General features: G+C 38.5%; 1 protein-coding gene across 1 annotated transcript; it reads right to left on the bottom strand.

Annotated features, from left to right (window-relative positions):
- Positions 1–164: 164 nt before the first annotated feature.
- LOC147071538 (transient receptor potential channel pyrexia-like) lies at positions 165–12276 on the bottom strand. The gene is made up of 8 exons (XM_085947966.1): positions 12138–12276; positions 9418–9619; positions 7818–7968; positions 6623–6754; positions 5354–5573; positions 3504–3764; positions 1318–1489; positions 165–375 (listed from the first exon to the last, which is right to left on the bottom strand). The coding sequence occupies exons 1-8, from the start codon at positions 12274–12276 to the stop codon at positions 165–167; spliced, it is 1488 nt and encodes a 495-aa protein (XP_085804092.1).
- Positions 12277–13412: the final 1136 nt, after the last annotated feature.

The raw sequence follows: 13412 nt of genomic DNA, 5'->3' as shown, positions 1-13412 counted from the left end.
TAGACTAATTTTAGTCGCTTATAGCAGTAGAATTTTCGTCATTCTACATTTCTATCACCTACAAAATCCTACACCGCCTGTTTCATCTCCCTTCAAACGAGTTGGGAAATTGGGAGTGCCTACTTATAAATTAATAATCATAAAACACTTTATAAACAAAATGTTCAGTTACCCAAAATATAAAATGAAAATAATAGCACGAAAATCGTGCGGTAAATAAGACTGGCGAGGAAGAACTTCTTAATGCGCTGCCATTTGAGATAGATGAAGGTCTCACAAAGGGGGTGGTTTAAAACGTCTCGATGACCGACGTCCACGAAACCCAGCAGAAGCGCGCTTTCTCCTCGCCGTGATCTGGCAGCTCGCACTAGAGGCCTGAAAATAAAGATGAATGACTTTATTAAGTAGGTACCTAATCTCTCGGGTCCTATCCTAATAATTAGCATATCACAACCGTAAAATAGCAGCTGTTGAGTTTTGATAAATCTAAACTTAACCATACCAAGCTCATCAAAGAGCTTGTGAATATAGCGACGTCACCAGAGCGGATCAAAGTACTATGGCAAGATTGTACCGTCAAAGACCTGTAACTTCTGGGAATCACAGTCAATTATTTATATTCACGCCTTGTCAAATGGTAGAATATTAATTATTTCAAACTCCACAAAAAAATGTCGATAGCTATTTCAGTTATCACAACATTATTATAATAACAACAAAAAATTAAGAATACATGATTTTTATCTTTGCTTACGTAGGTGTTTTATTTAGAGAGAGAGATTAGGATCGCACCATGATCAATATCTTTTGACGCTTTTCAGTCGATCTTTCGAAACGGTCACAAGATTCATTCTTAAGGGTGAGATGGGACACCAAAAATCATACAGTGATATCCCAAACTTCACCCGGTAGGCATAAGAGAGAACTGTAAAAATCTGAAGAAATAAGCCAGCCTCACCCAGAATGACCGTATCATCATCGTACCGGATGACTACATCAATGACCCAAATAAACATGACCCTATGACGTCGTTGGTATGAGGGGCTGCCCGCCCATGGTAAACCACATGTCCCAGTCACTTTCCCACGTCTGTACACCGCACAATCTACCGTATCGCTCCTACAGTCGCAAAAGTGAACAAGCGTGCGTATGGGGTCGAACGCAGCGATTCTAAGAAATCGTTGCGTTGACAAATTGAAAGGAAACGTTGCGAATGAGAATGGTCCCACTATGCATCCTTGTCGTACACCACTTTCACCCCAATCATCAAATTAATATCCAACACCTGAAAATTTATAAATATTTAAGCTGTCTTACCTGAAGTCTAATTTGATCTTACAATCCACGTCGCCAATTTCGCGGTCAACCACCTTGACAGCGTCGTCGAACTTAGAAATGTAAACTGACAACACTTCAGGTGTTCGACGAACTATGTACGAAAGTGCTGATTGGCCACCCTTCGTCATGGCCGTCATATCAGCTCCATAGTCTGGAAGAAGAAACTACTGATTAAATATGAAATTACTGATGAAAACGTATATTTTTATTCAATTTCTGAAATTCTTGGTCGTAAGCGAATTCGTGCACATTGTACTAGAACGTAAAAGCTCTGTTAGCTTGGCCTAATATAATCTCTCACTTGCTTATGTGGTGAATTTAATGACGCTGAGCAAATCCTCTAAGATAGCCCCTATAGTTAAGTTGAAGGGGAACAGTCACTGATAAAATAGAAATACAAAGCCAGTCGCCAAAATTTTGAAGCTGAATTTTGTTTGACTTAATGACGGTCAGGCCGTATAATGCTTGAAATACAAAAACTCAGGAATGACCTCAAATACTATCAATATTGGATGCGCGTTTTAGTTTGGTGACATACATAGAGACATACCTATTGAAAATAACATATTATAACATACGTGTTCAAGTTTATCTTATATTTCTCCGCACTCTAGAATTAAGCCTTGTTACTATAACACCCAAAAGATAACGCACTTTCCATTATTTCTGTATTCCCTGGGTACAACTCTTCAGGTTGATCCGATCCTCATTTGGACCCAGGGCCATCGCGAGAGGGACTGCCGCCTGTGTACGAAAAAATAACTGGCGCCCTTAGTTCAAAAATAATACTACATTACATCACCGTGTAGGTAACAGTCCACGTTCGGTCCTAACTGGATCATATGGGCCTCACTAATGGTATTTGTATTAACAGATTTTTTTACGAGAATTGGATATTAGCTACTTGTTAAACTTTGGCCACATCGTGCGGCCCTGGTAGAAGAAGAACATCCTGGCTCAAGAACCTCGGAGACTAGTTTGAGCTCGGCAGTCCATCCCTACGTAGAGCACCAATGGATAGTGCCCAAACTCATTGTCGACGTCCGATAACGGATATGGCACCAAAAAAAAAAGAAGCCTATTAGGTCCATACTCTTTATGCAAGCCCACATTGAAATATGATAATATGCAAATTTGCGGGACCCACGATATTATAAACCGATACGTCACCACTCGACTATCGTGATTTGTGAACGTTGAACTACTTTACTTTAAAAAAAATCAACAAGTACAATAAGTATGACTATCTGAGTGTACACTTTTCTTGGTTAATGCACTCTTCACCACTGATAAATGCTATGTAGGTGCTTGTGTTTCTCTGGTAATTATCTTAGGAATCGAGGGCATCCGTTGTTTATTCTCCCGAGGTGCAGAACTAACCTCTCATTAGTAATGCCAATTGGAAGGGCAATAACTATGTTTAATCAAAACGCTTCAGATATTGATATATTATAGTGAATTTAGGTGGACGTTGTTTTATAGGTATTAATGATAGGGTCTATCAATCTAGTTCACTCTGTGTGCTTCCATGTACTTTTATTTTATTACTTATTGTATTATTTACTCACATTACCCTGTATTTTTATTTGAAAAATTGTTAACACATATATCATGTCGTGAACGCTTTCAATTTATAATTTGTTATGTTCATCATATGAATACGTGTATTAATTAAGGCGCTAAGTACCAAAAAAATAAAAACTGACATTTTCGTAGAAAAATGTTCTACATACCAACGCCAATAACGTTAACTATGGTCTAAGTGCCTCAAGCAAGTCAAAAAAATATAGCGAAATATTTAATTCTGGCGACGTTGTAAGTCCGTTGGCGTGTTTTATTTATAATGGCGTAAGTACCATTGCAGTGGTCAACGGCATTCAATATAAAATGGCTGACGACGGTGTGTTGACACTGGTGAGTTCTTAATTCCTAAAATTATGGAAGCTGCCGAGATTGCTTCACACTGTGAAAACACATTTTTCAAAAGGTCGGTTTCATGCAATTTTACTGCAATGTCTCAGTATTTTGTAACCACAGGCAATACTACTTATTGGTACTTAGAGCCTTAATTAATACACGTATTCATATGTAAAATAAATAAATTTGAATTTGAATTTGCAGGCTCAAATGAAATGAGGTTTCTTGGTTTTTAAACCATTGCTCACCTATGAGCATAGACACGCACGATGAAAATCCATTGACCGCCGCCAAGTGCAGAGGCGTGTATCCATAATTGTCTGGCAAATTTGGCAAATCTGTCGGCTGTTCAGATACCGTCTGCAGAAGGGCACGTGCCATGTCTGGTCCTTGGGCTGATTTGCCGAGTGCTGCGTGTAAAGGAGTTCTTCCATCGATGTCTCTTGCTCTGGGGTCGGCTCTCCACTTTATGAGGATCTCCATACATTCTTGGGATTGGGCAATGCAGGCTGGAAAGAATCAATACATTCAGTAAATTTAAATAAAAAGCTCTCGACAAACCTCGTCCACGTAAATTTTACATGTTCTTTATTGACGCTACCATCCTAGGGCGAAATTTAGCCTCCTCCACAAGTATCGAGAACCTTCTACAGTTTCCCCGCCTTTTATAATGTTTTATTTTTTCCCAAACATTCAATCCACATCTTTCGCGGTCTGCTTCTGATCAGGATCTATGGTGTCCTATCGTCTGGCATCCTTTCAATATAGTTCACCCACTACAGTCTTTGCTACCATCTTTGAATCTATCAATGATTTGATTTTTGGCTAGGTTGCATCCACGCGTTTGAATAGAAAAAAATACCTATAATAATAAATAACAGATCGCATTTTATAAAAAATAGCAGGCAAATACTCTTGAAGAATAAGCATTACGTTTAGTCTAAATATATAACTACTTAGGTCGGTCTTTAGGCGTTATGCGACACACATAATATTATCGCAGTAGCCTCATCAGGCGACGGGGGATGCTGCGCCACGAACCTCCAATTTTGATCGATTTACTATGCTTGAGACCACTGTAGTATGTCTCATCTGATCGGAGAAATTCTCAATTGTGTCAATTTGTAAGTAAAGAACCAAACTAATTAATACATTAACAAACAATCTCATTTCTACCCAGAAAAAATAACTCCACCAAATAAGAAACAAAAACTAGTAGTTATAATTCTGGCAGAAGGTTTCAAAATTGGTGGACTGAAATGTATGGCGTAATTGAAAAAAGTGATAAAGCTATGTGATACCAGATGAAAGTCTCCCACAGGAGACTACCTCAAAGGGCGGACCGAACCATCAACTTTCCCAGAACACCACAGCCTACGTCCACTCTTCGCGGTTCTCGGCCGAGCAGAGCCCGCCTCGAAATCAAAAATCCAAATTCGTCAGAATCCCGCCAAAACAGACGCGGCCTACCGATAGCGCCGCCACCGGTCAATTTGTCGGTAGCCAAGATACATATCCCGCCAAAAGGACCGCGTCGGCAGACTTCTCAAGCATCTCCAGGAAATAAAGGACCACATCGGCAGCACGCCAAGCCACAAGCCCCGATCCTATCTCCCATCGGACAGCGAGCATCGCCTCGGATGCCAAGCATCAGCAGCTAGGACACAAAGAAGCCACGTTTGCAGCCCGCCAATTACCGACCGACCGCAATGACAATAACATGTAACGACTTAAAATAAACCAGCCTTGACAAAATACCCCGTGCGTTTCTGTCTCCCACCCCCGCTTTGACATTGACGTTATCGCGGCCTGCTATCTCTGCTTCACACGCGGTAGGCCGGTGATATATGTATATGACGTATGCTATGTTCTGTGAGTGGTATCTAGAACATCATCATTTTTAATAGAATTTTTAAAAACTATTTTTCCCCGTGAAAAACTGCGTCAGACAGTCAAAAAATTATATTTGGGAAAAGTAATATAATATAATATATTATTTTTATTTTTACCTCCAACTATTGATTAAATCAAATGCTAAATCTATTGAAAATAATATTTAAATCACCATTTTCATTGTAAAATTGCTATTGCTACTTACCAAGATGCAATGGTGTCTGATGTCTTTTATTGGGCACATCGATCAGCGTACCCTCATCGGCCAAAGTCCGAGTACTGTCAGCATTTCCGTCTTCTGCAGCGAGATGAAGACCTGTCACTCCAAGCCGTGTGCCCGCGTCAGCACCCATGCTTAGGAGTAACACGATGCATTCACTGGATCCTGAAGCCGCTGCCACATGGAGAGGAGTTTCTGTGTACATCTGTTGACATACGAGTTTCGTGTGAAAAATAAATAAACAAATAATAATCATTGATCTTGTGATTTTATTTATTTTCCGAGATCAACTCATCTCAGTTCCAACAATATTTCAGTGGCATTATATCATTATTATTGAACGATATATCAAACCAGAGAACTCAGAAATAATGGTTACTGAAATACCTAACGGGTGTGGCATAACAGGCTACCGATCTCGAGTATGGAAGAATGTGGGATAAACTTAAAGACGTGTCAAGAATACACCATTCTAAACATGTCCTCCGTTCTGACAACTGCTCTCGGTTGATGCACTGACGCTCATTAAATATTGGCGTATTTGAACTTTGCAACACACTATTGCACGTCTATAATGTGCGGTTCATTTTCGTAGGAAACTCACGCATTCAAAACCCTGCATCAAAATGTAGTGTATTGGGATAGGTATAGCACATTGGAATTCTGTTGTGTCTACCCAACTCTTCATTTGCAATATTGAAAAAATATTCAAAAAATTCAAATTGTCACAATAAAATCTCTTGAATGCCGATAAAACAAGCCAGTGTTGCCAGATTAAATATTTTTTTTTAATTAGTAGATTTTAGATAAAGTAGGTAGGGAAAGTGACAGCTTCATACTATTTATTCCTATCCAAGCTAACTTAGATGAGTAGGACGCGGTCCAAGTACCTTGGATAGGAATAATTAGTATGAAGATGTCTCATACGAGTGCACTTGGATGACACTCGGTCCAAGTGCACTTGGACAGTGTCAACGCGGCTTAAATATTAAAACAATTATACTTTTGCATGCAAAATTTGTCTTTTCCCGTGTGTCATATAAAACCATGCGGTCTACACAAACGGGTTATACCTATAGGTACAATTTTAGGTACAAACGACTTTCATGCATTCTGGGCTTGAATCTCTATTCATATTAATACATTATTAACATAATTGTCTTCCGTGCATTCTGTTAGACTATCACTGTGTTACTGCAACAATGCGGTAGGTAGGTATACAATGTGATCATAATTTTTCTTTATTGTGTTTACCTGTGAAGTATACCTTGCGCCATTTTGTAATAGCTCCTGCACACAGTCGATCGCGTCACTTTGCACAGCATAGTGTAGAGGTGATCTTTCGTTGTTCCCAGGGTTCACATCCGCGCGATAGCTAATCAAAAGCTGCAACACAAATCAAATTTAATAAAGGTCTCGGATATGGATTCAAACTCTGGCTAAATCGATAATAAATTTCTTTTTTCAATTTACGTCTGTATTTGAGTCCAGTACATAATATATAAAAGCCTTGATGTTTCCCTCCCCTATCTAGTTACTAAATACCTAATCTTCTTAACATATTGAGCGTAGGTATGCCTCAAAAGCAATAAAGTTCTGATCAAATTGAGGTGCATGTCGCCTACTATCACGTGACATACAGTAAGCTGCCGCTACAGGAAAAAAGTGTGTAATGTCATTTTTCTTGGTGTTTAAAATGAGACTGATGCTCCCATCATGTAGCACATTTTGAACCTTTAAACAAACATTTTCAGTTGGCAAAATCTGCCGAAATCACCAGAACAACAATGAGGTCACCTCACTTGAACTGCACTGCATCGACACCTGCATGACTCAATGAATGTTTTTATCATTTTCTACGTACCTACACTTTTCGACTGTCATGTCAAAATCAGGTTTTTTTGTTTTTAGCGGTTGGCACTATGTATTTTCTATAAGAATGTTGTCTATTATCTATGGTCTGCAGGTTGGGCTCTGTACAAAATATTACCTATGGATGTCATGTCGCAAGTCATTTTAACGCACCCACACCTAGAAACCATTAAAATTAATTGAAATTTGCATGAATAATTAATAATAATTACTAATACATTATAGTTGGCACTCTTCATCAGTATCATTCTTCAATGAATTTACGGAGATGGTGATCGTTCAAAATATTCTGCAAAATGACGAAACCATAGATTAAATTTGTCACCGTGACAGAAGGCGACATGCACCTCAGTTTGATTCCCGCTTTCCAGACGCATATCCCTACAACGAGGTGATAGGTATAGGTACATACTCCGATTTAGAGCAAATGTGGATAAAACCAGGATTCAATAGTCTTCATTGGTACTCAAAGTATATTGTGTCTAAACGAAATATTGACTAAACAATATCCCCTTTAAATATGTGGCTATGCCTCTTCATAACCATATACTATTACATTATTGAAAGGTGTTAAAACCTGAACAGTCAAGAGACTCTTGGCACTTGCAGCACAGTGGAGTGGAGTGACTGTCCTAGCTTCATCCCATTTTCCGGATTCCGCTCCTTGCTGAAGCAGTAATTTGGCACACTCAACGTTTCCCATCGATGCTGCCAGGTGAAGAGCTGACCTGTAAATATAATTTAGCGAATAATAATACCTTAACAGGGTTTTAATTCTATTCGTAGAATAAATTATTTGTGTCTACATTTAGAGTTGGGTATTTCCCGAGAAAATCTCAATCTCGAGATTCGGTTTAAAAAAAAAACTTTAAAAATCCTAAAATCAGTGTAAAAACAGACAAATTCCAAAAAGATATTTTTTTTTAAAGACAGACAAAATAGAAGTAGGAAAACAAAAATAATTCAAAAGATAACCTACTTAATAAAATGGAATTTTGTAAGTTTATTAGGCGTACGCTTTTGAGACACAAAATTCCCTGATGTTGCAAAAATTGCGCTCATTTTGAGTCGACGTTGGCTTAATTAATTGTGTTAAATGCCCTGATTAGTCTTTGAACGTTTTGTGTTTTCTGTCCACTTTTTTCATATAGAAAATCGTTTTTTCAATCAATATTTGATAATAAAGAAATCCCGAATCCTAAAAAAAAGTTCTCGAGATCCGGGATTTCCCGAAATGTTAAAAATTTCAATTCTCGAGATTCGGGATGGAAAATCTCGAAAATTTCTCGAGAATTCCCGTCGGGAAATTCTCGAAACCCAACTCTATCTACAGTTACATACTATGTAGGCACTGAAATTCAAATCATCATTTCGTGAATCATGGATCAACGTTACAACGTGCAGACAGATTCAAACAGTTTTAAATCATTTCCAATACACTACCTAATCAAATTAATGTATCATTTCATCGACCCATTGCCCACTGAAGGTCATGGTCACCAGGAAACGTCTTTATTCTCTCACGTCTGCCACTAGTGACTACTGTCTTGGTCACCAAAATACTGTGACTTCCAAGAGTCAGTTTAGATTAGCTGACTTCCCATTTCTCATCGACTCCACCTTTTGCAAGTTTGAGTGTCTTATGACCTTGATATCGCCCGTTTTGTAAAACAAAATATTGCCTTTACGGTTGCAGTGACGTCCCTAGGCAGATTTAGAATGCCACCCACTTCCATTTTTAGTCTCAAATCGTATGCAAAACTGATGGTGGTGCATTTTATTATCTTCAACGAAAATCTTCAAAAAAATGATATAGGTATATATCGATGATTAGAGCATTTCTACGAAACTTACATTCTATCAGCAATGGTTTCATGTACGTGAATGCTTGAGGCGCTGACAAGTTTGGGGGCCCTTTAGGATTTTTTAAAACTAAGATGTTGATACTTTCTAACGGAGTTACTGCATCGCCCGCTTCATGGAAAACTGCTATTACTTTGAAAGGTTGTAATGATCGTTTTCGATCCTTCGTTTACCACCCATTATATATTTCCGCCTGTAAGCAACACATGACCTGCATACTCCCACGGGACGTCACTGGGAGTGCCAAACAACTGCCAAAGATTTAACTTGCCACGCAATTTAATTTACTATATTTATATTCATATGATTCTTACCTTCCAACATCGTCAGTGGCGTTTACATCTCCTCCTCCGGTTATCAGCTTCTGCAGCAGCACCGGCTTGCCCAACCAGCTCGCCCAAAGGACTCCTGCTCTGGAGCCGTTTGGAAGTGCTAGAAGTCCGTCTGCATATTCAGCGCAAGTTAATGTGCGAGCTTCTTCGCCTGCGACTCTAGTTAGGGCGATTACTATTTCGTCTGAAAGAAAAAAAATCGATATTCCTGTCATGTCATATGTATTATGTTATTCGTGTTATTCCTTCGGTCTTACAAAAAATGTAAATGCATTATTCGTGTTTTATTTTTTTAATATCCGGTTTTCTCGTTGCACATGATGCTCTCTCTACTGGATTTACAAACAGTTCATCTTAACATTACATTTTATTATATAATTATTGTTAAATAATGTCGAGCATATTATAGGATTTCTTGGCTTCGACCCACAGAACAGAGAAAATAGTCTTACAAGATTATAAGTTCATGCAACTAACATCATACAAGTGCACTGCACTGCTTGCATTGCTATGAAACATCGTTCAACATCGTAACAGGTTTCTAATATTATCGCTCACTTATTGTAATGCAAACCATAAACCGATGTGCCCATATTGACAATAGGCGATAATACAGGCACTATGCACCATATACGTCATCCTCACTGAAATCATTTGCGCCCCGGCAATATATTTAGTTTACTTAAAATGAACCCAAAGCTTTGTATGAACTAAAACCATTACAAAACAACTTAAGCCGTGCTAATCGTTTTCGCCATGCGTAAGTTCCAGAATATCGTGTGCCGACCGGGTAAATGACATCACATTGGTCTGAGTAGATAGCAATTACAGATTTGAATTATGGTTTGTTATTATAGACGCTGCAGCTTACTGTTCACGGTCAAATTATGTTTAGTATCATATTTAGCAATCTCGTATATAAAATGCCTGTAAAACTAAAAACAATACAATTCATTATTTTCTAACTTTAAAATCGGTAAGAAATACAATGTCGGTAAGATATTTTGATTTATGTGTACTCCAATTTAAATCAGTGAAGATAAAAATAATTTTGCTACCTACCGCAGTTCTGGAAAATTTATATTTCATTATCCTTTGTGTTGACTAAACGCGAAATGTTATTTATAATATAGAAAATTATTAATTCATGAAATCTGGTGATAAGCTAATAAGTCTTAATACTATTTCACAAAGTGCAGTTTCATCAGTGTACAAATTGCTAAAGATACCTAATGTACTTATATAGAATAAGATGGCTTCCGTTAAAAGTAAGAGGTATTTATCTACTATAAGAGAGATACAATCGTTTCTTAAAACTAATCCATTAAAATTTTAAGTAACTCGCATCATGTTTTATGAAAAATTTAAATATACAGTTAATTTCCCAAATGTCAATAACGTTTTGTCAAATCAAAAACAACGCCGAATTGATTTCATTTTTCAATAAGTTAAGTTTCCAGCGCATCCTCAAAAATTACAATCCAAAAAATTACCGGCCGCCACTGCATGTGACCTAATTGAGCCTTTCACAAACGCTCGCGCGGTAACGACTGTCACGCGGCAATCGCATGTAAGCGCTAGACTCTGTACAATCTCAGCGTTTACAGTCATTACAAAATGAATTACGACCGCTTGGCGTCCGGACGCGACACTTTTTATTGCTACTCCAAAATAAATTACATCACCTAAAGTGCCGAGAATACGTATTGCTAGTAATCGCGAAATACAAAATCTCATAGAAACCAACTAACACAATTGAGTTGTCGTGCTTTTTTCTAGACTCTTGTTTGTGATTCAAAAATGAATTATATCACCTAGCTGGTACAAATGCGCAGACAACGCCGTTTCTGGACGGACATGGAAGACATTTTTGATTCTCGAGCGTAAATCGCGGTGGGACTCCCGCCATGTGGACAAGGTCTTAGAGCTATTTCACACGGGACACCTGTGTCCAGCCACCGGTGTGTCAAGATGCCGCATTTAAATGAACGCGATACTCGTGTGTCTACGTCTAAACGCGCCCGTTCAGTTATGTGTAAATGCAGCCGCTCAACACACCGGTGGCTTGACACAGGTTTCCCATGTGAAACGACTCTTAGTTTAGCGGTTAGCCAAACTTGAAAAATAAAACGTTTTTAATGATGTACTTTTCAATCGCTATAGCATAAGTTTTTTGATATATTGATCACTTAGCGCTTGGCCACAGTGACGGGCGGGCATCGGGACGGCAGCGGCGTTTAAAACTCAAACGTATAAGCGTGTGATATGCCCAAAAATGACACTGTCTACGAACATTTCGGCGGACGGCATTTTAAGTCTGTTTAAAGGCGGAACTTTACTTAGGGACGTCACTGACTATAATACCCGTTTCACACGGGACACCTGTGGCAAGCCACCGGTGTGGCGAGATTCCACATGAACGCGACACTCGTGTGTCCCTGTCTGAACGCGCCTATTCGGTTATGTGTAAATGCGGCCGCTCGCCACACCGGTGGATCCACACAGGTGTTCCGTGTGAAACGGTTCTAAGGCTCAATTTACTCAACTCGTTTACTTTTGGTGTGTATACCTACCAGCTGTATTTTCAAAATGTATCGTTTGCATTTTCATTTTTAGTTAGCTGAGTTTACGTAGAAAATCTTAAATATAGCTCTTCATGCATAATATTTTATATTTGAAAGTATGACAATGTCATACTGTACCAGCAGGCCAAATATCGTCGTCCTTCGGCCTGGACGTGATGGTGCAACCAGCTCCGGTGCACTCAGGATCACTGCTGATGCTCAGCGTCTCCTCCACCTTCTCAGGAATCGCCTCTAAGTCCTGTGCATCATTAAACATGACATGTATAACTAAATATCCGACAACCCTATTGATGACATTCAAGAGACAAACGAAAAATTATACTTCTCGCTATAGCCTGAAAATCAACACAAAGAAACCAACAGTGTAATGGCACCTTTCCCGATCCAGATGAATCTTTGTCTTGCGATGGATAGAACATCGAGTAATTGACAATTTTAGATAGGTACCTACTTGGCGGGGCACATTACGAATGATGGCATATCGCAAAAAATAGCCCGCTTTCCCGAATGGATGGAGCAGCATTCAGCTAAATTCGGAATCTCAGAAACTCCTAACTGTATTCGATCAGAACTAAATGCCGCCTTTTCAACGCTGGCGGTACTGCTTTACTAGCGAGTCATGGTACCTTATGATGACTCGAAGCAATCGTATGCTGAACTTCGCAAAAAGTTTCTTGCAGCGAATTTTGACTGTGCATTAGTAGGTATAGCTTTAGTAAAGAGATCTATTCAACTAAGTATTATATTGATCGGCATTTTTATATTAGTTTTTCTCTCTCTCCCATGCCCATGGTCACTCTTAGCTTAAATTCATGTAAATTCGGTATACAGTGAGTCCTCGACTTACGCGAATTCGACTTACGTGAATTCTAATTCTTTTCTAAGGACTTATTGACCCACCCTCGTACCATAATCTTCAATAGATAATAGATACGTAATGTTTAAAGGCATTTATCAGTGGTATTTATCAATCCATGGTATACCTACAGGTACCTTACAATCAAAAAACTTTAATATTTTTGGAAAATTATCGTCTGGTTCCTAAAAAATTCCATTTCGAGCACTGAAATACGAATATGTATTATCCTTGTTATAACAGATAACTTAATTAAAAAAAACAACCTTGGGGGAACTCGGCCAGCCACTATAGCATAGTAGTAATGCACTCTGACCGCAAATATTAAAATGAGGATATCTTGCGAAATAAAATTACTTTAAATTATAACAGTTTACCCGGAAATGTCGTGTTATCAGCATGTTATAGCAATAAAATATGTGCATTTTAAATAGTAGTTTTTTTAAGCTCGATACTTTTCGAAATATACACATTGTTGCATAATAATAATTGCATAGATAACCTAAATTATGTATTATGTATATTACAATATTAAC

The sequence above is a fragment of the Rhyacophila brunnea genome, unplaced genomic scaffold, assembly GCF_057557595.1.
Source record: "Rhyacophila brunnea isolate RB1 unplaced genomic scaffold, BYU_Rbru_1.0 scaffold_20, whole genome shotgun sequence".
NCBI lineage: Eukaryota > Metazoa > Arthropoda > Insecta > Trichoptera > Rhyacophilidae > Rhyacophila > Rhyacophila brunnea.
This window is presented reverse-complemented; position numbering and strand designations above follow the sequence as displayed.

Excerpts from the sequence above, each read along its gene's own strand:
- LOC147071538 (XM_085947966.1), bottom strand. The coding sequence starts at position 12,276 with ATGTTTAATGATGCACAGGACTTAGAGGCGATTCCTGAGAAGGTGGAG. Across the intron at positions 9,620-12,137 it reads CGACGATATTTGGCCTGCTG|ACGAAATAGTAATCGCCCTA; the intron begins GTACAGTATGAC and ends TTTTTCTTTCAG. Across the intron at positions 6,755-7,817 it reads AGAGTCTCTTGACTGTTCAG|CTTTTGATTAGCTATCGCGC; the intron begins GTTTTAACACCT and ends TTTGTGTTGCAG.